The sequence below is a fragment of the Zonotrichia leucophrys genome, chromosome 13 (assembly GCF_028769735.1).
Source record: "Zonotrichia leucophrys gambelii isolate GWCS_2022_RI chromosome 13, RI_Zleu_2.0, whole genome shotgun sequence".
Taxonomy (NCBI): Eukaryota; Metazoa; Chordata; class Aves; order Passeriformes; family Passerellidae; genus Zonotrichia; species Zonotrichia leucophrys.
In genome coordinates, this window is record NC_088183.1 from 3,317,722 (window position 1) to 3,344,430 (window position 26,709).

General features: G+C 45.7%; 1 protein-coding gene across 5 annotated transcripts in view; it reads right to left on the minus strand.

Annotated features, from left to right (window-relative positions):
* Positions 1-26,709, minus strand: part of NSD1 (nuclear receptor binding SET domain protein 1) — a 60,280-nt gene that overhangs the window by 23,172 nt on the left and 10,399 nt on the right. For 4 of the 5 annotated variants that reach the window (XM_064724736.1, XM_064724737.1, XM_064724735.1 and 1 more), the window contains exons 3-13: positions 20,950-21,082; positions 17,862-18,034; positions 13,367-15,941; positions 9,896-10,017; positions 9,457-9,751; positions 7,630-7,739; positions 6,503-6,572; positions 6,072-6,190; positions 2,421-2,564; positions 1,875-1,998; positions 903-1,103 (exon numbers count right to left, since the gene is read on the minus strand). In XM_064724736.1, coding sequence (XP_064580806.1) covers positions 903-1,103; positions 1,875-1,998; positions 2,421-2,564; positions 6,072-6,190; positions 6,503-6,572; positions 7,630-7,739; positions 9,457-9,751; positions 9,896-10,017; positions 13,367-15,941; positions 17,862-18,034; positions 20,950-21,082 — 4,066 coding nt within the window. The remainder of the gene's footprint in view (positions 1-902; positions 1,104-1,874; positions 1,999-2,420; positions 2,565-6,071; positions 6,191-6,502; positions 6,573-7,629; positions 7,740-9,456; positions 9,752-9,895; positions 10,018-13,366; positions 15,942-17,861; positions 18,035-20,949; positions 21,083-26,709) is intronic. The other variant, XM_064724738.1, reaches the window with a different exon arrangement.

A 26,709-nucleotide genomic window follows, 5' to 3' on the forward strand; every position in this document is an offset into this window, starting at 1 on the left:
AACTTCCAGGCAATTCAGACTTCCCTACAGGCCTAGTTTATGTGAGGTTTTTGAGCTCAGTTTTCAGTTCCTCACAGCAGACTATAAACAGGAAGAGGGGTAGATGTGACCATTGAGAAGCAGCAGCCAGTCAACAAATGTTCAGTGGGGAAGTGGCTGGCTGTGGTGCTGTTTTGGCCTTGGTGTTGTTTTCTACACCAAATACTGATAAATGGGGGCAAAAAAGCCAACTTTGACACAGACTCTGAGGATAAAAATAGAGCTAGTCTTATTGTCACCCATCTTAAGACACCAAGGATTAAAGAAAGGCAGCCTTTAATACACAGCAATCACAAAAGTTTTAAGTTTGATCATGTGAGATAAAGGTCAAGGTATTGCTGCAAACAGCTCAAACAAATGTTTGCTTAGGAAGCTTAGCCCAAGGGTGTCTCCTCTACAAGATGAGAGTTTACATAGAAAAAAATGGATTAGTAGAACAATATCATAGTTTGCCCTGTGCTGCTCTTGATGCTGCTGTGTTGACAGCCCGTGCTGCTAAGCAAGGCACCATCTGCAGCACTGGCACAGGGAGGAGCAGGTGGGAGAAACACAAGCGTGTCTGTACAGCTCCAGAGATTTACTCAGAAACCCACTGAGGCCTGAGGCAAGGCTGGGCGTGCAGGAATCCCAGCCTGGGGACAGCCTGAGAACATTCCAGCTGCCATGGCCGACCATGGGGAGTGCTGCTGAGCCTCACACTGTGACACCACCCCTTCCACTCCCCTGCGAGCAGCTACTCCTCAGCAAACACAGCCAGTGCTGTGGCAAGGACAAAAAGGCAAGACTGCAAAGAACCAGGTGGACATGAAACAAAGAAAAACCAGGTGACTGCACCCCCCAGACCACCCTGGAGGACTGGGTACCTTTAGAGGCAGAGATGTTTGCTGGGTTAGCAGCATGGCAGGTCATGCAGATGTGCAGGGAGCAGCGGAAGCCCTTGTTCTGCATGACTGTGGGCGGGTATTTCTGGATGCAGGCTTCGTGGTAATACTTCCCACAGAGGGGCAGCAAGCACCGCTTCACATCCTCCCCGCAGCTCTTGCACACAAAGCAGGTGTGGACCCCTGCAGAAAGAGCAAGGCACAGGTCACACAGGAGGGCTAAAGGAGGGCCTGATGCTGTCACCAGGCTGCCAGACAGCACAGAACAACCTCCCAGCCTGCTGCACCCATCCCAGAGCACAGCTCTCTGCACCAGGCTGCTTTGGCTTGAAGCTGCAGGAGAACTCCACATTAAAATAAATATTATTATAGCTGGGACTTCAGGCCAGGGAAAAAAGAAAATTAAAAAAAAAAATCACTAATCCTACTTTGATATTTCCTCCTTTCCAGCCTGAAAAAGGCTTCTCCTCCCCACCAGACCCCTTTCCAGAGTCCCAGGTAAGAATTTGTCTCTTTCCCAGCAGATCATGGACATTCACTTTGTACACCAAGTCTGAATCAACAGTAAGGCTGGTAAATATTTGAAGTCATTATTAGCGGCTCCAAACCAACAAAGAGTAGATTAAACATTAGGAAAAAATGAGGGAGGTGAGGCCCTAGCACAGGTTGCCCAGAGAAGCTGTGGATGCCTCTTTTCTGGAAGTGTTCAAGCCCAGGTTGGACAGGGCTTGGAGTAACCTGTTCTAGTGGAAGGTGTTCCTGCCCATGGCAGGGGGGTGGAATTTAATGATCTTTAAGGTCCCTTCCAATCCAAATCACCCTGTGATTCTAATTAGAAAGTCATTATCAGACATCAAACCAATAATGTGAGGACTGAGAGCTACTCAGCAGCCCTAGAGCAGGCACATCACTCCAGCCAAGGCAGCACCAGGTAAGGCCACAGCCCTGCCCTACCTGTGGAACACTCATTGCAGATGAATTTGCCCTTTGGCATCTCGGAGAGCCCAAGGCACTGCAGGTGGAAAGCACCACAGCACTGCGCCTCACACAGCAACAGCTCCCCTGGCTTCTCACAGATCTGTGGGAGAGAAACACAGTATCAGCTCAGCAATTTTCCTCCCAGCAGCATCCCACACAGCAGCAACCCCCGTGCTGGCCAGATCTGCCAGCAGAGACCCCCCGGGGCAAAATGCTACATTTTCCTCGTGTCAGTTAATTCTGGCAGTTTGTGTGTAACCACTGTTATTTACCATCCAACTCCCTGATACCCTACATTGGTAAAATGTATCTTATGCTGGTCACTTCTCCCTAACCTCTGTGAACTTTAAGAGGAAGAAAGGCTATTGCAGGAGAAATGTTTGATACAGAGCACAAAAAAGTGGTTAGTTCTACAATAACTGGAGCACTTGGAGGTTACCTGGGCTTACCTGGTGTCCCAGAACTTACACAAAAATACTTTACAGTGGGATAGTTTCAAAGAGATTTCTTCAAGAACATTACCTGACACACATTCTCCTTGAGAGCTGCTCCTCCTCCACGCTCCCCCTGTATCTTTTTGGACGAAGGCACTCCATGGTCATTCTCTGACCCCTCCTCATGACCCTCCTTGGGGCTTGCTGCAGTCCCATGAACCGAAGTCTCCCCCTTTAAAGAGAAAACTAGAATTAGGATTTGTCAGTAGCACCTATTCTGACTTGGAAACTACAAATTCAGTCTGAGCACTTAATGGGTTTGGCAGGTGTTACCCACCCTGGAGAGAACATCCCCCATTGCAGTTCCTCCAAAAGATTTACAGGAAAGGAAAGAGCTCTTAGTTTACTAAATGATTAAAAATACACACTCAACACAATTATCTTTCTGTGCATAACCCCCCTCTGAGCAAGGAGTGAGCCCTGAATGGAAACAAATCAGGTAGAAAAAACCAGAAGCACCCCAGTATCTACTTGCACTAGAAACACAAATGAAAAACCTCAATCTTCATAGCACCTATCATGCACTAAATGAACTACATTTTTCCTCTACACTCATCTCAGCTTGTTCTAACCCATGTAAAATAGAGACACAAAGGTACTCGAGGCCTGTGTTGGTATGAGATCAGCCAGCCCCAAAAGGAGAGCACAGCAGGGCATTCACAGCCCATCCTGACTGAGGTGTGCAGTCTCCCACTGTCCTGCACAAGTGGACAGCACTGCCCATAACACCCACTGGCAAAAACCATCCTGGGGAGAGGATGGGTTTCAAATGATAAAGGCCCAAGCACACACTCACAGGCCAAGTCAAGGATCCTGCCACAAGGCTTCCCAGTGTTCAGGGGACCTGCCCAGGCACTGATAACAGGGAAGAATAGCAGGTATCCTAGAGACGTTTGTTTCTAGCACAAAATACAGCTGTCCTGCAGCTACACCCTGCAGCAGTGCCACAGATTTTGTCAGGACAGGCAACTGAGGGCTAGAAAACACCATCCTGCCAGCTTCCAGCCCACTTGGGAGCTCTAGGGGACTCTTCAGTGGCCTCAGCAGCCCCAGTTGCCACTCCAGAGCAGGGACAATTTAAGGACATTAATTCTGCACTAAAATGATGCCTTTAGCTCCATGCTTTGAGGCAGAACATTTTAAGGACTCTGCCACTTTTAAATAAGGCAGCTCACTGCAGGTAGCTGAGTGATCTCAGTGCACAGCTGCCAGCTCCTCCCTGGGTCAGCAAGCTGCAGCCACTGTACACCCAGGCACAAATAGCACACCTGAGAGACCTTGTGAGAATTCAAAGTGCTGGCAGAAGCAGCAGCCATCACTCCCACACCTCCAGCCCTGCTTGGTGCAAGCCTGTCCAGCTAACAATCACGAGAGGGAGCTTTGAACCACTTTCTGTATGGGAAAGTCTGAGCTGTGGTGCTACTAAAGCTTGTAAGCTGAATTGAATGCCTTTTGAACACATTCTGAATCTGGGCAAAAAAAGGACAAAGGACATAAAGACTTTCTGAAGTTTAAAGCTGGAAGAACCTGGAGCTAGTATTATGCTCAGATAATGATGCTTTCTTTGCCTGGAACTGTTGGTTTTTCCCCTATTCCCTGAATGGAGCAGTATGAGTTTATTTGGGGACACTTTAAAGCCATGTGCCTTCTGTGGAGCAATGATGCACAGATGCAGTGAGGGTATATTGAAGTACACATTACGAAGATGAATGGTATAAACTGACTTTATTGAGAGAAAAAAAAAGAAAAATCAAAGTCCCAACTACAGGCTACTGCCAGTCCAACACACCTTACAGAGTACAGCCTTACTCTAACACTGCTCCCAGAACTGCCCAGGGAAAGGATGGCAGAACTAGACAGGATGAGCAAGGCCCATCCTTTGTAAACATGGAAAAAGGCATTGCCACTCAAGGATCTGCCACTGTTTCCCCTCCTTCCTCTGCCCACCACAAGCACTGCAACACTCCATACCCCCTGCAGAAAGAAAGGCTCATCCCAGGTCTTCCAGAACCATCCCTGCTGCTGTGTCTGGCACAATCCCTGACCTGTTCTTTGGCACAGCCTGTCCTTGGCTCACAACCTTGACAAGCATTTCAACAGCATTTTCCATCCCATTCTGTCAGTCTCTTACTGCCCTGATGTTGTAAATTTGCACTCCTGGCTCCACAGACGGGCAAGGTCAGAGAAAGCTGCTTAGCTCAGCCCAGGCTGACAAGCTTTCCTCTGCCCTCTTTCCCTTGGAAGGCTTCACTGGGGTGTATCATCAAACCATGTATTTTTTCTAGCAAAGTGGAGTTCCTTGCCCAGTGTGTGCAGCCACTGAGGGAGCAGCATGGTTTGAATTCCACATGAAAGCACAACTGCATCCCCACAGCATCCCAATACTCACCTAAGCCAGGGGACGAACACCCACCACAGCAGCTAAAGAGACACAATTACATAATAAGGAAGGCTGGCAAAGGTGCCAAGCATTGACCTTTTTTTTGGCATAGTTTACACCATACCTGCCTTCTGATACTCAATACAAATGTCTGTATCTAGAGGCAGTTAAGACTGGGTTTCCTGTGCAGTGAGTAGTGAGCACAGGATTCAGAGCCATGGCCTAGATCTTTGCTGCTCTGAGCTGCCTCTCTTTTCACAGAGAATTTGCTGTCTCTTAGTGGGTAGAGCAGACAATGTTAACTGCCCATGCCCAGCACTGGCAAAGGTATTTGTACAAGCTGTTTTAAAACATTAGTCCAGCTGAGCACACTTCAAAAAGAACACCAACACCAGCACAGGAAAGCTCACATGTACCAAGGGTATTACCCCAATTTATCAACTTTATCACAAATGCCCTTTCCAAAATGCAACAGGATGGCTGGAACTGCTTCAGGTGGTGTGAGGTTTGTGTTCTCCTGTAAACTGTGGTTACAACAACAAATATAACAATATTGATCTATAATTGGCTCCTGAAATACATACTGACTATCCTGCCTGCTGCTGAACCTGGGCCACTGGAAGTGAGAGGCGATGGCGAGAGGCCCAGAGGTGTCCTGCCTCTCCCAGGAACTCTTGCTTCCCCTACACTTGCTGATAACTGGCTCATTCCTAAAAGGCAAAATGTGCTTGTCAGAGATATTTGTACACTGACCTGCTAATATGTAGCAGAGGGAATTGCCCCAGTTATCCCTTTCTGCTGAATGGCAGAATGCAATCAGAGGCTCTTGTGAGCAGTCACAGACAGTCCCCCCCCAGCCCCTCCAATGGGGTTCTTGGCTCATCCTGGTGTTCAAGTGCAAGCAGAAGGGGCTGAAGTCCAGTCTAGTGCCTGTGCTTCAAACTAGTTTGTAAAAGGGCAGGAGTTCCACCCCCCAGAGAAGACCTTTTACAGCAGTTTGCTTTTCTGAGGTGCAAAGCAAGATGCCAGGTAAAACCTGGTTCCATGAATTCAGAACAGCCTCTCTCACAGAGAATTAGCTGAGTAGCAGCTTGAAAACAGAGCCTGAGTTAAGCATCATTATAAAATAGCAACCAGATCAAGGCAGTATCTTCAGCCTAACCCCAGCTCATGCAGCTGCATCAATGGGACAAATTCTCACATGACAGGCCCAAAGATGCCTCTGGCTCAGGCTCTGCCAAGTACCCTGGGAAGCAGCAAACAGGGTACAGGGATGAGAGCATGAAGATCCAACAGTACCTCAGAGTGTGGGGTCTCCCCCAGCCCCTCCTCATTTTTCTCCTTCTTGGAATGGACTGCAGCAGAGGTGTGGCGCTGCCTCTTCCGCTTCCGCTGCTTCTCCAAGAGCTTTTCAGAAGCTGCAACAGAAAAACCATTCAAGGAAAATGCAGAAAGAATTCTCTTGCTGCAGGTGACACCAGCAAGTTCTGTAGCCTGAGAGCTTCAGGCTGGGTCCTGTATTCTTAGAGGGCCCAAGGGCTGGGGCAATACCATCCTCCAGGCACTCAGCCCTCTGCCCTGCAGCCACCACACAAACACCAATTCATGGTTAAAGCAACTTCTGCTGGGCTGCTGAACCCAGAGCACCAAGCACTTTACACACACACAGTTCCACAGGCACTGATCCCAATATCCCAACAGTCTGCCCTGCTATCCCTGCCTTCACTTACCTTCTCCCACGTCCTGGAAGTGGGCTGGTGAGTAGAGCTCAGAGCTGTCACTCTCTGAAGGGCCAGTACCCTACAAACACAGGACAGAGAGTCAAGTCACCAGATGAAAACAGAGGCACACACTCCTCAGCTGTGAAACCTTTTGGAATGACTGCAATACCTAATTTACCATCCAGATCATGTATTCATCAGAAATTTTACAAGAAAATATTTGGGGTGTGTGTGTGATAAATCACACATGTAAAAGTCTGTCTCTGTGAAGGGAGGAATGTGGAATCTGATGTGTCTTGTGCTCATCAGCACCATTCACTGCTTCCTGTCCTCTCCCAAAAAGGCTGCTGATACTCTGCAAGGTGATGGGAGAAGACATTCTTTTCTGAGTTTACACTTTTACAGACCTTAAGACTGAAATACACTGGCCTCTACATTACTGCAACAGAGATAACTGTACTAAGACTGTGCCTCACAGAGAAAGAAAAAGGACAGAAGTGTTATTAGTCAACTTTAGGAACAGTGGCAACAAGTTCTGTGCAGGCACATGATCTGAAATAAATAAGTTGCATTTTTCCAAACCACATCACTGAATATTGAGTATTCAGTGGAGAAGAGCAGCATTTTCTTTAAAAATCTGAACCAAACAAGGTATCCTACATATCATTCACCTCAAGCCTCCACATCCTGCTTCAAGCTCTGCACTTACATGCATTCACCAGCTCACTTGGGAAGGTAACAAAGAAACACTGCTCAGAGGAAATCTGATGGAAAAGGACAAAGCCTTGGGTTCAAGTTCAAGCTACATTGTAACGTGACAGAAAGCCACTGTGCAGAACATTTCTGCTCATACCTTTCCAGCCAGCATCCAGATGACTCCTTTTTCTTATAAATCAATTTTAAAAAGAAGATTTTAAACCAAAACTACCCAATCCCCATTACAAGTGGAGAGGGGTGGGGGACAGTGGATTATTTCATCATAACACAGCAACCAGCACCTTTGGGAAGGGTGGACCTTTGCTCCTGGGCTGCAGCCAACAAAAAACCACATCCCATTGCATTGTGTCCTGTTTAGCAGGATCTGCTGTCTGGGCCTGCTTTCTATCCAGTTTTCAAAAGAGCTGGAAGGGAAGTACCTTCTTTTGGGGAGTCCATTCCTCCTTCTTTGGCATAAAGGCAGTGTCCAAGTCATTGGATTCCAAGAGCTTTTTAGTGGGCTTCCTTTGACGCTTGCTTTCGAAGTTTCCTGCAATGAAACCCTTCACATCAGATAAACAGGGGTTTTCTTGTCTTCCATCAGATTAAGGCCATTAAGTAAATATTAGCCAACAGTTCAAAATAATCTGCTTCACCCTGTCTTTGAGATCATAAGCTCCTAGGGCAGAGATGCCAATTACCTGCTTCTGTACAACTTCAATAAAAACAGACCTCAGTCTGTCATGACCTTCAGGCTCACCTCAATATGTAATATAAAAATCCACCCACAGAAGAGAGGCTGTGAACTCACTGCCAGCAGGTAACACATGCTGGCAGCCCAATTCACATCATAATTTCCCAAACACTTTGATCTGCATAAGCCAGTCCTACCACTGACACAGCCCTGCCTACACTCCCACACCCCTCACATCAGCATTCATGCTGCTGCAGTAAACAGGATGAAGATCACAATCCTGGTTAAAACTACTTGAGAAAAAATAACCCAACAAAACTATTTCCTCCTCAAGCTTTATCCTGGCCCTCAGGAGGTAGCACGTTACTAGACCTGGGTTCCTTCACTAATTTTGGCAACAGTATAAACTTAGAACCAGGAAATGCTGATGCTGAGTGCAGACACTCTGCAGACACAGCCTGTTACCCATCCCACCCCATTCATCCGCTGCCTTCGACAGTCTCAGCTGTGCCCTTTGACACCTCTGCAGGCACAGCTCATCCATCACACTCCTAACCCTCAAGACAAGCTTCTGCCCACTCTGTGTGCTTCAGCAAAAGGTGAGGGGAAATGACTGAAAAGAGCTACACAACCTCTGCAGACTGGAGGTTTGCTCCCACTGCTGCAGCCTGTTGTGCTCTCCTGCATCTCCAATCTTGGGTTTGCATCCTCAGTTTTCCTCCTTTAATCCTCTCCAACTTCCCTTCCTTGTGACACCCACAAGTCTCCAGAGGCAATTCCTCTTCCCTCACACACGAGAGGCTAACTGACCTCCCACTGACCAAAAATCTGCTGACTTGGTTTATTTTTTTTGACTACAAGTCCTTTAGGAACAGTGTTCCCTCCAAGCCAGCACAGCCAGAACACCAGGGCTTTAACTCTGGACACGTCTTTAGATGCTATCGGAGAATAAACACACTGAAAGGGGACTCTGAGACTGACACTGCTGGAAAGGGAGAAGGCCCCTCAGACCACACTCCTTCCACACTGTGCCTTACTGAAGACCAAGAACCTGGCTTACTGCTCACACAAATCCCCAAAAATTTCTACAGATGCTTAGAACCAATTAAGTAGGAAGTTCTTCCAGAGGGAATTTTGTGCTACAGCTCCCTGAGCTCTCTAGGAGAGCAAAGATCACTCCATGAAGCTCAGACTTTGTGCATCACCCTCAGCACAGCAATGTCCATCCAAAGGGGTTTACAGCAACAAGAAACTGTCAGGCTGAAGGAATGTCACTGTTTGGAAGCACAGACAGCAAGGACTCAGAGAAGGAGTTGTGGCCTCTTTCCTATGGACAAAAGAAGCATTCTGTGCAAGGATCTAAGAAGGACCACCACAGTCTATAGGAAGCCAACAGTACCAGGTCACTGGACACCCTTGCACCTGCCCTCTCTCTCTTCTCAACACAGTAAAAGTCAGTGAGTGAAGGAAGGCAAGAACAAACAGCGGCAACAGCCACTGATCTTTTCATGCTGCCCCAAGAATAAGTTTTCACTGAACTTACAAAAGCAGCATCACACCACCTGCCACTTACCTGATTTCAGGAATCCTTCTTCTGCATCTGGAGAAGCAGAAACTTCAGAAACATCCGAGGAAGACAGAACCACCACCTCTGGAAAATCTGAAGATCCTCCTTGAGCTTGACTAGGGGGATCAGTGGAGTGGGATCCTAGTTCTGAGAAGGAACACTCTGCTTCAAGGACAGGAGGGGACTCTTTGGTTGAAGATGGAGTTGAAACCAAAGAACTTGGCCCCCGCTGGGTCTCTCTGTCAGGACTGCATTGTGCAGGAGCACCTCCTTCACATTCAGACCTCGCCACAGAATTCACCTGCCATGGTGAAATACGTTGGTGAAAACATTCACTCTGCATGGCACTGCACACAGCAAGAACACTCAACCACAAAGAACATAAACACACACAGACCAGAGCCCTGGAGAAATAACCACAAAGAGCTCGTTGGCCTTCACCCACCTTTTGTGATTGCTCCTGGCCCTTCTTTGATTTTTTCTTGGGTGCAAACAAGTGATCATATTCTTCTGCATATTCCAGAAGCCGTTTACTCGGCTTTCTAAGGCGCTTCCTCTCTGAATGTGCTAAGAGAAAGGAAAGCAGCTTCAAGACTGTGTTTCTGAGATGATCACAAGACATCTGTGGATAATAGCTGTTCCTGCCTTCTCTTCCAGAGGTTCCATGTGGGAAGAGCTGATAATTCTCTCTCTGAGACAGCCCAAAGAATTTTTGAGTCTCCTATTTTCCAAAATCCCAACTTAGCAGGGGGGAATTTTTAAGGACTTCATGCAGTTCAGGTAAGAAATCAAAACACATCAGACTGAGAGGCTCCTGAAATTTCACCCAACATGTCCCTAAAAAGCTACATCTAACTTGCCTGCAGTACTTCTACCAGAACCAAAGGTCATTAGCAACTCGTTACACTTTTGCTGTTTACTCAAACTCTTTTGGTTTTAGTGCAGGGGCATAGGAAAACACTGTTTTCCCATAACACAGTTCAGTCACTAGTTTCACTAGGAACACATAAGCTTAATTCCTTCCCTTCTCCTCCTCCCTGGCATTTTTTTATATACTACAAATTCCCCATCTGCTACTGTGAGCCCATTTATTGCTTTGTTTGTTCCACAGTGAGATCAGGGAGCCAGTGACTGCAGCACTTCTTGTCTCTGCACAGTGTGGTGGCATTGCAAGGTAAAAGGTGTTTCCTCACCACAACTCTAACCACACCACCTCGACACACCAATGCAAGGCAAGCTCCAAAAAACTCAGCCCTGACACTAGAACAGCTCTTCTTAGCAAGCTGCAAAAGCAACGTGATGCACATTTATGTCTCTTTCTCATTTCTCAAAATACCTCTGAATATCTCCGACTTTTCTCCTTTTTAGCATTCAAAAATCATTAAATAATACTGCCCAAAGATTTCCCCTAGTCAGGAATATACCTGCATCTCCTGGAAGTTTTGGAACAAACAATAAATATTCTCTTTGTTTCATTTCATTTGCAGGAGGTGGCTTTTCCTTCTTTAAAATGGAAGCATTTTATAACAAAGCATTTCAATGCAACGCTTCAGAACAGGGATGTTGGACAAGATTGCTACATTTTATTGTGGCTTTGTGGTTAAACAAGCATGAAAATGTCAAACTTGGCCAAAAGAGAAGAAAGAAATAACTTTCTCAAACACAGCTATTTTCAGCTTCTATTAACACTCTGCACAGGTGTCAGAGTGAAACACACATTTCAGCACATAAGCAGTTATGGGATGAGTATCCTCACCAGGCAACTATTTAGAGCCCCAAAGCAGTGCAGCAGAGTACACAGCACTGTGCCAGAAGGGCTGGTTTAACTGCTTTTGTTCCCAAAAGGAATCCCATACAAGAATCCCAAATGCAGATTGACAGTGGCAAATCACAGACTTGATGAAACTATTATTTATAAAATTGGCTTACATCAGCCAAACCCACCAATCTTCACGTCTGCCTTATTTGCTCTAAACCACTGTACAAGGTCTGTGGCAAAATTATGCCCAATGCTGCCATTTAACTATGATGAAGACTTTATGCAGTTTGAGCTTAGTGGAAATGGCACAGTTGTGCCTGCAATCTGTTTTCTCTTACACTGAAGCTGCCTGCTGTGGGCAAGGATTGCTCACATCTCAAAGCACTGCATCAGTCCAGTTTCCAGCATCAGCTTCTCTGCTTTCTAGACCTTGCCCACCATAAAGGAATGGTCCCAACACAGCATTAGAGGTTTACTCAGCCCCACCTGCACTGGGGATGTTACAGCAGCCCTGCCAGTGGCACTGGTGCCTCCCCACAGCACATCTGTACAAAGGGTGGGTGTGCACAGAGCTCATGTGCTGTGTAGGGCAGGGGAATTAGTTTATGCTGCAGTTGTTGATCTGGCACTTTCGTCAGCAAAGCCAGGCCCTGGCTGCTGCTGCTGCATCCCTGCACACTCCTCACACTGCTGCCACCTCGCCCAGAGCCCGCTGCCTTCCTCTGGCACTGCCCTCCCAACTTCACTGCCTCTCAGCACCCCCTGTTCCCCAGCTCGCTCTGCACACCTTCATCTTCACCTCACACAGCATCACTGAGGGATGCTGCAACTGCCAAACCACCATGAAGCTGTAAGAACCTGCCAGGATCTCTGTGTGAAGGAAGAACCCCCAGAACGTGCATCCTCTCACCTGCTCTACAGAGACCTCAGTCCTCAAAAACACACAGACCCAGCCAGAGTCAGTGAATGATTAAGCTGGTCATGACTGAAAACCAGAACTTTTACCCCAGGTGTTACACCCTATAGGCTTGTTTTCTGTGCCTGCTGCAACTTGCCTTGGGCAGGTCCCACAAACACCAAGCCAAGAGCTGCCTTTGCCACAACTGAAACAGAAGTGCAGGCTGCCTCCAACAACCACAAAAAGCAAAATACACACATCAAAATCTGCACTGAGAGAACACATGAGTGACAGAATGCATACAGGCTCAAAATTATGATAAGTTGTATTATTTTCAGATATCACAATTAGATTAGAGCAATTTAGTGTGGTGAAACCTATGCAAAAACCTAATTTTATTGGTTTTGTTAAGGTGTGTTTCCCCAGATTCCCTGCAGAAGCCAGAAGATGGTACATGTTGAATAAGGTTCTGTTGGCCCTATTCTTCCACACACCCTTTTATTTTTTCCATTGGCTTTAACCAAATGTCCTCACCTCTGTGGGAGAGGCTCTCTTGCCTTTTGGTCCTCAGAAGCCTCCTCCTTCTTAGATCATTTCCCTTCCAGTGCTGCTGCCTTACTTCTGTCTGCCATATCCCAGACCCACCTCCAGCTCAGCCTCCCTCTCTTCTGTTCTCTCTCACCCATCAGGCAGCCACACCAGAACTGTAAATTAGGAAATCTGTAGGGCTCCACAAGTCACTATGAGCAGCTAATAAAATTCCACACTAAAACTAAAAACCTGCCAACACAGTGTCTTGAGGAAATCCTACAGAACCAACCAAAGACAAACTATGTCAAAGAGGACTATGAAAGATAAAAAACAGAGCAGCCATTGAGGCTCAGTTTTCTGGAACTTTCTAGCATTGACCTACCCCACTAACATCAAACTTGTGGCTCTAAGGAACACATTATGAAGGCGTAAGTTAAAAAAAAAATCCCAGGGTCAGAAGGATTCTTATTTTACCTTTCACTGCAGAAGAACTAAAGATTTTTAATGTGTGCAAAGTTTTCTGACCAATAACCTGAGTACAAACTCATAATGACTCTGCCTCCTTTGTCCTCCATGCTTACAGAACTCAAACCAAGGTCCCACACTTTCTTCTGCTCAGACATAGGTATCTTCACATTGTCAGACAGCCACAAGTTCTGTAACTTATCCTTTAAATGAAAAAGTGTAAAATGTATACAAATACTCTGGCGCAAGTCCAGCTCCCTTACCTTGTGCAGAGAATTCAGACTGGGGAGCAAAGTTGCCAAGCTCTGTTTCTGAGTCCATCACACTGGTGTTTGGCTTACCACATACATTCAAACGTTTATCAACTAAGTCTAAACGATTCTCAAAGTCCTGAACTGCCAAGTCTCCCTCAAGCACCTTTGAATGAGGGGAATGCCTACGTCCCAAGCACTCATTTCCCTTCAGTGAAAAGCCACGAGAATTCAGGCCAAAGGCACTCTCCAAGTTTCCTTGTTCCCTAGATCTACTGGTGTGCTTATTAGATCTAGCACTGCTTTGGTTAAAACGCTGCCATCGCTTTTTGGGTGCTACGTGATTGGTATCATTAGACTCATCACCAAGAGAGCTCTCACTATTTGCCTCTGAATCCAAGTCTGGACTCTCCCCATTTTCAGCAGAATTGCAGCTCTCTTTATTTCTACCAGCTTCAGGTCTCCTTCCAATACGACCTAAATTGTCATCAGATAAACAGGCAGAGTCTTCATCAGTTGAATGCTCTGTTAAATCAATACACTCCTTCCTCTCAGTATCTTCTGCCTCATTCCCTAGAGGACTGGTAACCGAACTGTGCCCACGGAATGAACGTTCTCCTGAATCTCTGGGTAACCGACTTAGCAACTTACTTGGCCCTCCTGGTTTTAAGTCCTTTCTGTTTGAAACTGTTTTATCTCCAAGCTTTGATGACTGCTTAGATTTTGAACAGTTGCGTTTGGACATGCAATTTGTGCCGTTTGTCCCAGAAACAGCAGCACTCGCAGGCTCCCTTTTACCAGTACCAATCCCTGTCAACTTGGTTGGAGGACCACGTGAAAATGAGGAGTTGCTTAGAGCAGAGTTTGGAGTTACTGTTTCCTGGACACAATCTCCATTTTTTTCTATTTTATATGGGGGACCTACAATAGACAAAGACTTGAGACCACTTGCAGAATTGCTTCCAGAACCATCACTTGTGCTGGTATTTCGAAATGGGACTATATTTTGACCAGTCATCAGTTGCTGCTCTTTTGTCTTACTGTCATGCATATCCTTCAACATCATTAACAAGGTGCTGAATTTGTAATCTGGTTCAATGGGCAAACGACCAGAAGCAGAAGAGAAAAGCAAAGGTACTGTGGCCTTTGGAGTGCCAGAGTCACCGGCATCATCATTCATGGACCGATAGGACAGTTCCTTCAGCTCTGACAGAACGTGCTTCACCACGGCTGTTTCAATTTCAGCAGAATCCCTGGGTTTCTCATGCATGTTGTTGAACAGTTTCTGACCATCAACTTTTCCACTTCTCTGAAGAGAATCTCTTGAAAGGCCAGAGAAACCTTTGGTATCCGAAGAACAGTGATTCACACCACCCTCCTCTTCCACAAGAGAAGGCTCCAACCCAGCAACCTTTTCTTTATGTTTACATTTTATGCTTCTGCTTCCGGGTAATTTCACGCTTTTTGATTTCAAGACTGTTTGATTTGTAACAGCAGGCCAGGAGCCATCCTTGGAAACACTTTGGGGGGTAGTGTGCTTGTTTGCTAGGGAAAGATTGTAATTTCTCACATCTGAAGAGCACTCGAGAGGTGTCAATGGCATCTCAGCATCAGACAAACCTACTTCAAGCTCCCCATCCACAAATTCAGCATCAAGTCTGTTGGTTACTGAACCTCCCAGAGCTTTGCGATCTCTGTGCGACTTCTTCCTGGCCCTTCTGCTGCTCTTCTGAGAAAGATACATGGAAAGTTTAATGTTTCCACTTGATGTCATAGCAAAGTCCTTCTCCACTTTATCTGAAGAATCACTAACTTCAAGAGCACTAGAGGCTCTCTCTGAACTTTGGTCCATGGTATCTACATCGCTGTTCCCACCATCAGAGAGGGAAGAGGATGAATCTGATTCAGTTTGTTTTTTCTCAACACCACCATCAGATGCAGAATAGTGTATTTGTAACTTGGAACTGCACAAAATGCCCAGAGAGCTCTTCTCTCTCTCAAAAGATGAGCTGGAAAACAAATCTCCTTGGAGGGTGCTTTTCAGAGTGTCACTTTTACGATTCTCATAGTCTGGTTTTAGAGGTGTCTTTTCAAAGCGTCTTTCTCCAAAGGAGGACAGCAAATGGTTTTCCCTGGTGCTGCTGGCTGCTGTCAGGCTGCTGGCAATGCGGCGAAGCTCGTGAGACGCGTGTTTCTCTGGTAGGTCCCCAACAATCACGTTTCTAACTACGCTCTCTGGTGTTTTGTCTTTGATTTCTTCCCTCGATGTTTCTCCTCTGGCGCCACTCTTTTTTACTCTAGTCCTTTTTCTGCTTTCAGAGGTTGTTTTCACCTGTGGCTTGATGTGCAATTTTCCTTTTTCACTGGCCACGTGTCTGGAGTCAAAAGCCAAGGATTTTAAGCAGCCGTTCAGCTGCGTGTCCCTTTCTGCCCCAGGGCCATTGCTGTAGTATTCCAGCTGCACGTCCTTCTCGCTGTCCGGCTCGCTCGAGCTCTGGCTGCACTTCTGATCCTCTGGACCCCCAAGAAGAATGTCTTCTGCCTGTCCAACACTGACTTTCCATTTAGCTCTAAATTTCTGAGGAACCTTAAAAGTTGGAGACAAAAAAAAGACAAAATTTGAGTAGGTACTTAAAGAGGTAAAAGGGAGGAGCACAAGGCACTGGAACACAGAGACATTCCTGCATTTTGCATCTTTAAGACAATTCCCTGAGACTGTGTCTGGCAGACACAGGAAGTACTGCTCCTGGGTAAGGGCCCTGCATTCCAGCTGAGCCCTGTGCATTCCCAGAACAGTAAAAAGGTCCCTGGAAAGTAAAGGTCTCTGAAGAATCGGATGTCTTGGCATGCCAACACACCCTGAACACAACAGCCTGTAAAGGGCAATGCATATGGTATGGATCCCTGGCACAGAAATGCAAAACTACAGCCAGCAAGCCTCACAAGGCAAATGCAGCACTGTTTTCCTCAAAATATCTGAGCAGACCTGCTTGCTGTCCTCATTGTTGATTCTTCCTGCATCCCCTGAATTCAGAGCATGATCTGCCCTCTCCATCAACTCACCTCGGGACTAACATGAGCTCCACACACATCTAAGATGTGCTCTATCAAGTTCACAATGTTCATTCCTGAGAAGCCTCCCAGCTTAACTCTGTATCTGTAGAAAAACCAGAAAGCTCTCTGCATACTTAACAGGAACCTCTGCTAACACTCAAAATCAATAAGAAACTTGTTTCTTATCTGCATGTATAGTTTTTGGCTGCACAACAGCAAACCAAGAGCTTCACAACTGCTCCTAAAATCAAAACCAATCCCAAGGCAGGAGGAACAATTCACATTGCTGACACTTTTTTCCTAAAGAAAAACCCAAACCAACAAAGTCTCATCTCAGCAGATTCAAGAAAACCTGATAGCAATCCAGCCAAATACTCTCAGCTTTGCATCAATTTTGGCTTCCAGGGGTGCAAACCTGGACATTTATGTGAGTAACAAACGTTTGATTCCCTCAACTGCAGGCATGCTGGCTCCATTTACATACAGAATGAGATTTCAGCCACGCAGCACTTCTAGGACCAGAGAAGTTACTTGGGAGCATGTCACTAGTTGTTGAGAGCACAAGGAGAGAAGTCCTTAAAGAAGATACTGAACATGCCCTTGGAAAAGAAAAACCAAATAAGGCCACTGCCCCCAGGGACTCACATCTGCAAGAGCACACTCAATCTGATGGTTCTGCACTAACACAGGTTATAAAGCTTCAGAGTAGGGAAAAAAAAAAAAACAACCAGATACCATTGCCTAGTGTAACTATTTGCTCTCTCACAGCAACACAGTAGCCTCTGCAGTTCTTCACTTCAGCTGTTCCAACGAGTTAATTTCTGCAGTCACCTTCCTAAAGACATAGACCAGACCCCTGTGTCACATTACATTAACTGGCTACAACTGCTCAGGGCTGTTATGTTTGGAAACGGAGATGGTGCGATGAGCCACAAAACTCATTCCCACAGGCTCACTGACAAAGCATTTTCCAAGTCAAATTATAAGTCCTAACAGGTTTCTATAAAGAGAATTACTGAAGCAGTGCTAAAAACCCCACTGCTTTATCTCAGCCAGTGATCTAGTGAAGCATGCAACTCCACCTCTGACTGAGAGCAGCCAAAGGAGGCTGCCAGAGAGCACTGAAGTTTTTTAGCAGTGCTGCAATCCACAGCAGGAGAGGGCTGTGCTGCTGAACAGATCCCACACCAACAGAGCCCAGATTCCTCTGCCTTCCAGAGCTGTCCAGGGCAATAGAAGCAGCAGGCCACACCCCAGCAGAGAAGAGAGCCTGGAAACTCCTGGCAGTTTATAAACTATGCTGCTGTAAGGACACAAAGAATCCCTTCCCTGGCTGACTTGCTGCAGTCAGTCTCACAGAAGCTGTCAAAGTACAAATTCAGGCATAAAGGAATAGTTTGTACTGTGCAGATTCAAAAAAATAAAAACATATTATACAAAACAGCTCTTTCACCTTGTGTTTGTATCCTTTTTCCTTTTGCTTTCCTCTTTTCCGGAGAACAGGCAGCTCTTCAAACTGATGTCTCCCTTCAAAGAGGACAACAGCTTTCCCAGGAACCCAGGTTTTCTCTGAAGGTTCTCCTAAGGCTTCCACATAATACTCTCGGTATGGTCTCCCACCGGAAACTATTTCAAGAAATTTAACAGAATTACCCCTTGTATGTAACAGAATAAAGACACAAAAAGAGACACAGAAAACAGTAACTATTGGAGAGGTAATTTTCAATTAAATTTTGCTTAACAACGTTCCCACATAAATGCCAGTTCTGGGGATTTCTACTCACAACTAAGGCAGACCCCTTTGTTTGCTACTGTCTATATTTAGACTCTGCATTACTATTCTATTTTTAAATTGTTTGGGCTTTTTTTGGTTTTTACAAAGAATTGATTAACACGCTTATGACTGGTCATCTTCCTACAGCAAAGATTGCTTGCATAAAAAAAGAAGGTAAAAATATATAATTTTTTTTCCTTGAGAGACACAACACACCAGGCAGAACATTTTTTTCTGCTACTCCCTGATTAATGATTAAACAGTCCAGAGCACTTGACCGTTGGGAAAACACAACAGTGCTGGGAACACCCAGAACTGACATCCTTCTGGATAGGATTTACTCACACAGGTTGAGCCTCCCCCATCACAATACATCCCATCCTCTTCGATGTTTTTATACCAAACAAAGTCTTATTTGGGACATAAAACATGAACAGCAGGATTTAAGCAAACACATGCACACACACTGAAAAGATTAGGTGCAACATGACACAACATTAGTTGCAATAAGTTTCTCCATACTTCAGGCACAAGAGGTGCAGAGAAAGAGAAGAAATTCAATCATAGGGGCACATCCAAAGATGCTTTAAAGGTACTTTCTATGCAAGAAAATTGAACATACATGGTACAAATAAGAACTGAATCAGTACTGGGTTTAAAAGGACAGGTCACAAGCACTGGAACAGAGCAAACAACACTTATGGGATACAAACTTCTCCCTACAGACTGCTGCAATGCATTAACCTTCTCCTGGAAACACCTTCACCCTCTGAACAGGCAGATTACACTCCCAGCCCATTTGGTTTGTGCTGCCTCTGCCAGGGTGCCAGCACAGTGTGGCAGCCTGGCCTTACGTGATGTTGAAATTGAGATTCTAACCAAGACCACTGAGAGGATGACAAACAACCAGAACAACATCAAACCAAGTGCAAAGATCACAGGCTGCATCCACCCCATTCACAGTTCTGGGACTCAAGCCACTGAGCCTACACCTTCCAGCTTCAAAAATCTTCCAAGCCAAGAGCTTGCTGAGAAAAGGTAAACTGCCTTTAACTAAACACCATTCCTGAAATCCCAAGAGAAGAGCTTTCAGCACAAGAGACAAGGTTGAAGCGACCTGCCTTGTTTTGAAGGGCTTGTTCCCTTGGCAACAGGAGAGCCAAGGCAGTAGGACTGAGCTCCCTGCAGTGCACACAGAGCCCAAAAGTGCCCGAGCTCTCATCCACCTGCTTTGCCACCTTGGCATTGGGAAGGGAGGACAAGCAGATTACATACAGCCACAGCTGGAAAATATCATTTTCCCATGAGCTCCACTGGTTTGAACACAGATAAAACAATGGTGGGAGAGTCCCTCATGTGGCTGGAGATCAGGCCTTCCTGGAACTTGCTGACAGAGCTTTTCCTCCCTGCAGAATTCCTTCATTATCAATCCTCATGCACAGGCTGAGAGGGGAATACTGGACAGCTATATACATTAAATCCTGCCCAAAACTTCATGAGGAGGGATGTTGGGAGACAATATATATCAGCATATCTTCTGGAAACATCTCTGACAGGATTTTGAGAGCTGGAAACAGACTATTTAAAACAGCACATTCACTATTCTCTAGAATCAGGATAAATGCCTCCCCAAAGGATGAAGGGGGAGGTGAAGAAAGAAGACTTCAGCAAGCAGGCTTGGGGATTATGTGAGCACCATGTAGGAAAAGCTACTTCATGTCTAGAGAAACAGCCGTGGCTCTGAGCCGATGGCCACTCAAAAACAACTCCTCTCATGCACAGCACTTGTGCTTAGGCTGGCAAGGGCCACAAAACCTGGAGACAAAACCAGTAGTGAGTGGCAATCTCACCAGTCTAGAGCTGTCAGTGGCAGAGGACACCAGTTCAAGGGGTTTCTAGTTGCCCAGAGAACAGGAAGAATCAGAAGGGGAAACCAGGAACAAATAATAAGCCTTTCTTTTTGTGGCAGTCTCCCCGTGGCATCTGGTATGATAGTAAAAGCAAACAATTCCTCATTTCCCTTCTGTTCTCTCCATCACTCACCTATTTCTGCCTTTATCTTTCAAGACTCTTTTTCTCCCTTCCTGGCTCTCTCCTGTGGCCAAGCACACACAGCTCTGTTATATCTGCCCATCTCTCCTCCTCACACTCAGCTCACTCACACTATACCCTGAACAGTCACATACACGGCTCCATCTCTTGGTTTTTCCAGAACTTCCCTATAAACAACCCCTTACTCTTGTGCCAAACAAGACACAAAAGTTTCACTTCCATGCACGTGTTCCCATCACACCCTCAGGCATTTAGCAGCTACACTGCACTACCCCACACTGCACTCCTCAGCCTCTCCAGCCTCCCATTCTCCAACAACTCTGTGTCCTCACACACTCTGATCTCCCCAGCTCTGCTTCCTCACCTGTTCCACCTCTCTGATCCATCTCCTTCTTCTCTGCATAACTTTTTTGAGAGGTTGCTCTTTCTTCTGCACTGCCCTGAGCTTAGCCCAGCCATCTGTCCTTCCTACAGTCTGGGAAGAACAGCCTAAATGTCCCACAGCTATCTGTGCCACTTCATCACCCCCAGCTCCTTCTTCTTCCTGCCACCTCCCTTATTTAGCTCTACTTTATGGATCCAGGTCTTGTTTTCCACAGCAGAGTCTATTTCTTCACACCTTTCAAAGGCCAGAAATGCTTTTAAAATGAATTAAAAACTGCAGCACCCTGCCATACATAATACCTCCACTTTGTGGTCTGAATAGATACAGTACCTTTCATTTTTGAGTGACAGTCCAGCACTGGGTCATGACAAATTGTGCATGGCCACCATGGGCGTCTGTTGAACTTGGCCCAAACAAGATCCCCAACTTCATACTTCACTGGAGGATTCTTCTTGGCTCGGATCTTTGGGGAAAAACCAGAACACAAGAAATCACTAAAGCTCCAGATGCTTTTGAAGAGATTTGCCTCCCCCCCTGTGTGCAGATTACATGGGACAGCAGAGACATTTACATTAAAAAGCAAGTCCTGATTTTACTTAGTGGCTCCTACACCTTCAAAGAACACAATGGTTCTCCCCATTCTTCTGCAAGAACAAAACAATAAGAGGATTTGAGAAGGTTTTTGTTATTTTTTTAGTAAGTATCGTGACCTCTGGTAATTGACTGCACTCAAACTTCACACATTTGAACAGGTAAATATTTGGAGTCACTGCTAGACCCCATTATTTCACCAGCACCAGTTTGTTAATTTCAAAGGTTGCAACATACCAAAGAAGTAGCAGTAAGAGACAGTGAAATTTTCCTGACTGGAACGTGATAAAACAGCAAGTGTTTATCAGTTGGGGGGGGGAGAAAAAAAGGTTGGTATGTACAAGTTAGTAAGTCTCCTGTTTCTCATATGTGCTCAGGAAAAAGCTTCACCAGAAAATATTTGAAACCAAAGACAGGCACAATCACAAAAAAGTGTATATTCTGATGTTTAGCTTGTATGAGCAGATCTGGTGCTGCTTCGCTCCATAACTACAGAGCAGAAAGGGAGTGTAACAGCAGGCACCCCCTCCAGGACACACACACAACACTGACCTTGCCTGTCTCCAAAAGCTGCTCACAAGTATCAATTCTGCACACACAGTCACCCAAATCACTCAGATTCTCAGGGCTGTGCAGCAGCCACAAGAACACCGAAATCTTTCAAGACACAAACCCTAAAGTGTTTAATGCCATTTCTGTGTCACTGCCCAGGAGCTGAGAGCAGATCCCGCGCTGTTTGTGAAGCACGAAGCCTCTCTGGCTGCATGTGCAGGACCTGTGCCAAGGAGAGGATCCAGGAGCTTTGGTGTTGGGAATAATTGAGCCAAGATGAGATACAATAGGTTTTCACAAGATACAAGAGTCCCTATACCCTGCTGTGGGGTATCCTGCCTGTTTAGCAGCACCCACCAACATGTCCCAGGTGGGTTCAGCATTTTAAGAGCTCCAAGAAGCACCCCAGGTATTTTTCCTGTCAGTAATGTCCTCATTAAAGCTGTTACAGCACACACACACACCTTTCTGCTTCACTTCTCCATCCTGCAAACCACCCTGCTCCAGGCACGTCTCTTGCCATACCCAGTTCAACATCCCAGCAACTAAAACACAACAGACCTCTCTAATAAAAGGTATATTCCGTTTCTCATTGAGTTTTATGGCTCTTCTTCATGTGGTTAAAGAAAACACAAAAGAATAAACCCTGTCACATGAAAAAAGGCACGTAACGATGTTACAGACTACATTATTGAAATTCTTCTCACTCACTCATCAAAAGCCACACAATAACTTATTGCTGAGCAGGAGTTTGGGAACAGGGAATGTGAACAGCACAGGGCAGGGGCTGCAGCCCCTCTCTGCCACTGCCCTGCTGCACCCTCTGTGTCTGCAGCTGCATCTGTGAGCACAGGACCAGAGGGGCTGCCTCAGCTGCTCCTTTAAAATGCAGATGCACTTTCAGATGCAAACCCCTTGCTTGAGCTCTTGTAAATGTGACTTTGACCTCAAATTTTTTTTACAGATTTCCAGCCTGGGTTTTGAGGGATACATGTATATTCCAGCTGATTATCTCCAATGCTGTGCATACACATACAATAGATGTGCATCCTACTGACAACTGTAACCTGAGCAGAGGCACTGGACAGAGCAGTAAAACCTCACTGGAGGTTTGCCAGAGCCATTCACATTGATCCACCTGAACGACACCCGCAGCCCCTGCCCTTAGGCAAGTCTGCATTTAAATCAACTCTTTGTCAACCTCCAACACCCCAGCCGAGTGAAAAGGTGGCTTTCAAGAAACTATTCAGACAATGCCTAAACCTCTTTCGAAGAAGTCAGCAGCTATTCTCATTCCTGCCCAGTTTCCTCTCTCATTTCCCCAGCATTAGCAGTCAGGTGTTGCACTCACCATCACCCACCAAAAAGTCCCCACCAGTGGGGCACAGAGGCAGATGAGGAAGCATCATGTCCTGAGGGAAGCCTCGTGACAGGATGCACTGCAGCAGGTCACTGTCTTGCATATTTTTCCTCTCTAGTCTCCCTAAATCCCACCAACCTGCCAGAGATGCCTTAACACTTTTTTTCTTTACAGGGGAAAAAAATCTGCTAGACTTTCAAAAGGTGTAATACTGAATAGCCAAGAGCAGAGGAGCAAAAGCAGCAATTATTGTCCTTCCCAGGTACAGTTAAGTCTCTTCCTTTAAACTCTGCAGCATGATAGAAAAATTATAGCCCCAAAGCATATATTCTTATGTCGGAATACAACAAATTTCACTCCTATAAAAATTAGCATTTACTGTGCCAAGATTAAACTGCTGATAAATCCTGATGGCCAAAAATTTAGCCCTGCAGTAACAGTGACTTTTCTGTGAGCTAAAGAAAGTCAAAGTTTTTTTTAAAAATAAATATTCTGATGTAGTCCCATACATCTGATCACAGCACTGTTCACTTTCAGAGCATGGAAATATTCAAGTATTTAAATAACAAGAAAATCTGTCGAGCCAGACTGGGTAAAATCCATGTTGAAACCCAGTGGAGATACACTGAAGAAATTAAACCAGGTAAGAGCCTTGGTTAGTGAGGCAGGAAAGGACAGGGCCTTCTACATTGATGAGGAACAACAAAGTTTTTTATTGTCTGATGTTCTCCTCAAAACAGTCAGCACTGTCCACTCTGTTATCAAATGCTTGGCATTAATTTGCTGTTCAGATGGGACAAGCTACAGCCTAAACTCAATGATATCCAGCATTTCAGATCACTCTGTGCTATTTTTGGACCAAAGAAGACTGTACCTTGCAGATGTTTTTCATCAAATCCTCTCCACCAAAGACCCCAAATGATCACTGTGGAAGGGGTCACAAGCCAAGATTCAGCAGCAGGATGACACAAAAACCACCTGCAAAGTCACATCTTGAATTTGTACTACACCACCAAACACACCAGCCTGCAACTCGCTAAGTGAAATACCAAACGTTGGTGCTCAGCTTCAAGTATCTTAACCCTCCTGAAATTCTCACCATACAAATAATGAAACATTTTAGGCAAAGAAAGCTTAAATTTCCAAGTGTTTTTATTTTGGTAAACATACTGTCAGTCCTCAACTGTCTGTCACTAATCTTCCTCCTCTGAAAATAACCACATCATTAAAAAGTGGAAAAAATAACCCTTATCCAGTAACCACTCTTGGCTGTCACTGGAAGCTGTTGCTCAATCCATTCATGTTGCTGGACCAAGTGGCACAAAGCAGAAGCACACAAACGCTGACAGCCACAGGGTGCACCTTTCCTGCAGCACTGGACATCTCTGAATAAAAATCAGAGCAGCACCAGCCTCTCCAGAGCAGCTGGGGACGCAGCTGCAGACACCCCATGTGCCCCAACAGTGTGAGCAGGGATGTGACCACCTTGGCAGAGCCACAGCAAGACTGAACTGCACACAGAGGGGCAGAGATATGCCTGCTGTTCCGGGCAATTTCAAATTTGCAATTTCATATACCCAAAGAGACATCTGTCCAGAGATCAAGCAGTGATCTGCAGCCATTGGAGCCCTGCACACTTCCAATTCAGACCTGCTTTGGAAAGCCATCGTGGAAACACTTGGCCAAGAAAGCCCTATTACAGTTTATTCCTGACTTAATTATAAACAATGTTACTCAGTGAAGCCAGGGACAGAACATGTTTTGCAGAAAGGCTGAGGCAGCAAAAGACACTGTGTGTAAGGATGATGAAGAAAAGCAAGAAAGAAGCCACTGATCCCCCAAAAATAATGGAGGAAGATTCTGCCAAGCCTGTTTCAGGCACGAACTGAACAGAATCAAAGCCAAGGATGAACATAAAAGGAGGTGGCCACATCCAAAGGGTAATGAACCAATAGAGTGTAAACAATGACACTAATAACCTTTTCCTCTGAGTGCACAGCAGATACCTGCCCAGGGCCCTGCAGCAGCAGCACGGCACGGGGATATCTCCTGAGCACATCTCACCACACGGGTAGCTGCAGGTAAGTCACACCCCACACATGAGCTGCCCAAACAGCAACAACTCTGCCCCACAAACTTCCAGTGCTCTCTTCAAACTTCTCATTCCCAGGCCAGCAACTCTTGGGCTTCTCTCTACATTCCATCTATGCCCATGACAAATTTGCTCCCAATACCTATTTCTTATTAGTTAGAACTGGAAGCTTGCTGAGGATCAGTCCACAGCCTGCCCCCATCACTTTATGCTTTTAAGTTTGGTGGTCATTATTTTTTCTTAACAGGATGAGATGATAAGAAGCCCATCTAATTCCTATGAGCCAGATATGGCTGAACTGGCTGAAGATCAACAGGTTTTTTACCAGAAATAAACCCTACCAAAATGAACTTGAGGGAAAGACATTTGAAGGCACCTGGATAGCCTGGGCCTGACAGTCTGCTGGAGAGGGACTTGCAATGCCACAGAGTGACAGGACAAGGGGGAATGGCCATAACCTGTGAGTAGGTTTAGATTAAATGTGAGGAAGAAATTCTTCCCTGTGAAGGTAGTGAGGCCCTGGTACAGGTAGCCAGAGATGCTGTGGCTGCCCCTGGACCCCTGAAGTGCCCAAGATCAGGCTGGATGGAGCTCTGAGCAATCTCATCTACCAGAAGGTGTCCCTGCCCACGGCAGGGCATTGGAATTACATTGTCTTTAAGGCCCCTTCAAACCCAAACCATTCTGTGATTCTATACAGAAGTTACCCACTGACACAACCAACCCCACAGTGGTGTCACAGGTGCCCTGTGCCTAGGACAGGCCACTCCCAGCTCCTGCCATTTCAGCAGAACAGGTTATTCACCCTCTGCCCTCACAAAGGAGAGGCAGCAACTGCAGCAAGTTTTTCCTATCAAAATAATTCCAGAACAAGCCTGGAAGGCTAAAGCTAAAGCTACCCCAAGAGTCTTCAGGAGATGGAACTTCCCTTGAGCTACAGCACAACCTCACTGAGTTAGCAGTTTAATACAAAGCAGAGCAGTTTTAACCTCAGCACTGAGCTGTCCATACAGCTCCTGTCCCAGGGGATCCACATCCTTTAACTCTGGTCATAGAAACCAAGCAGCAATGGATGCAACTCCCATGCAGTGACTGCTGCTGACAGATAGTTAAAAGGTCAACTCCCACCTCTGCACTGCTCTTAATGAAGGGAGAATGGAAAGTAGTCTGAGTGATCCATGGTTCATTACTTCATTCAGCCCCAGCACTCCTGCACTGAGAAATGAACAGACAGAGAGAGAAGGAAAGAGAGGAATTGGGAAATAACCTTTGCTTGGGAATGCTGCATGGAAAGCAAAAAGGAGACTAAGAACAACAACAAAGCAAAATTAGTAACTGCTTGTGATGGAAGCTAGAAATAATAATTCTCATTAGCAAAGATTCATGTTTTAAAGAACATTTTCTGAAATCAAACCCAAACTGATTAAAAAAAAACCCACCAAAATTTGAAAAATAATTAAATTGTATGTGCCTGATAGCTTAAGAAATATTTGAA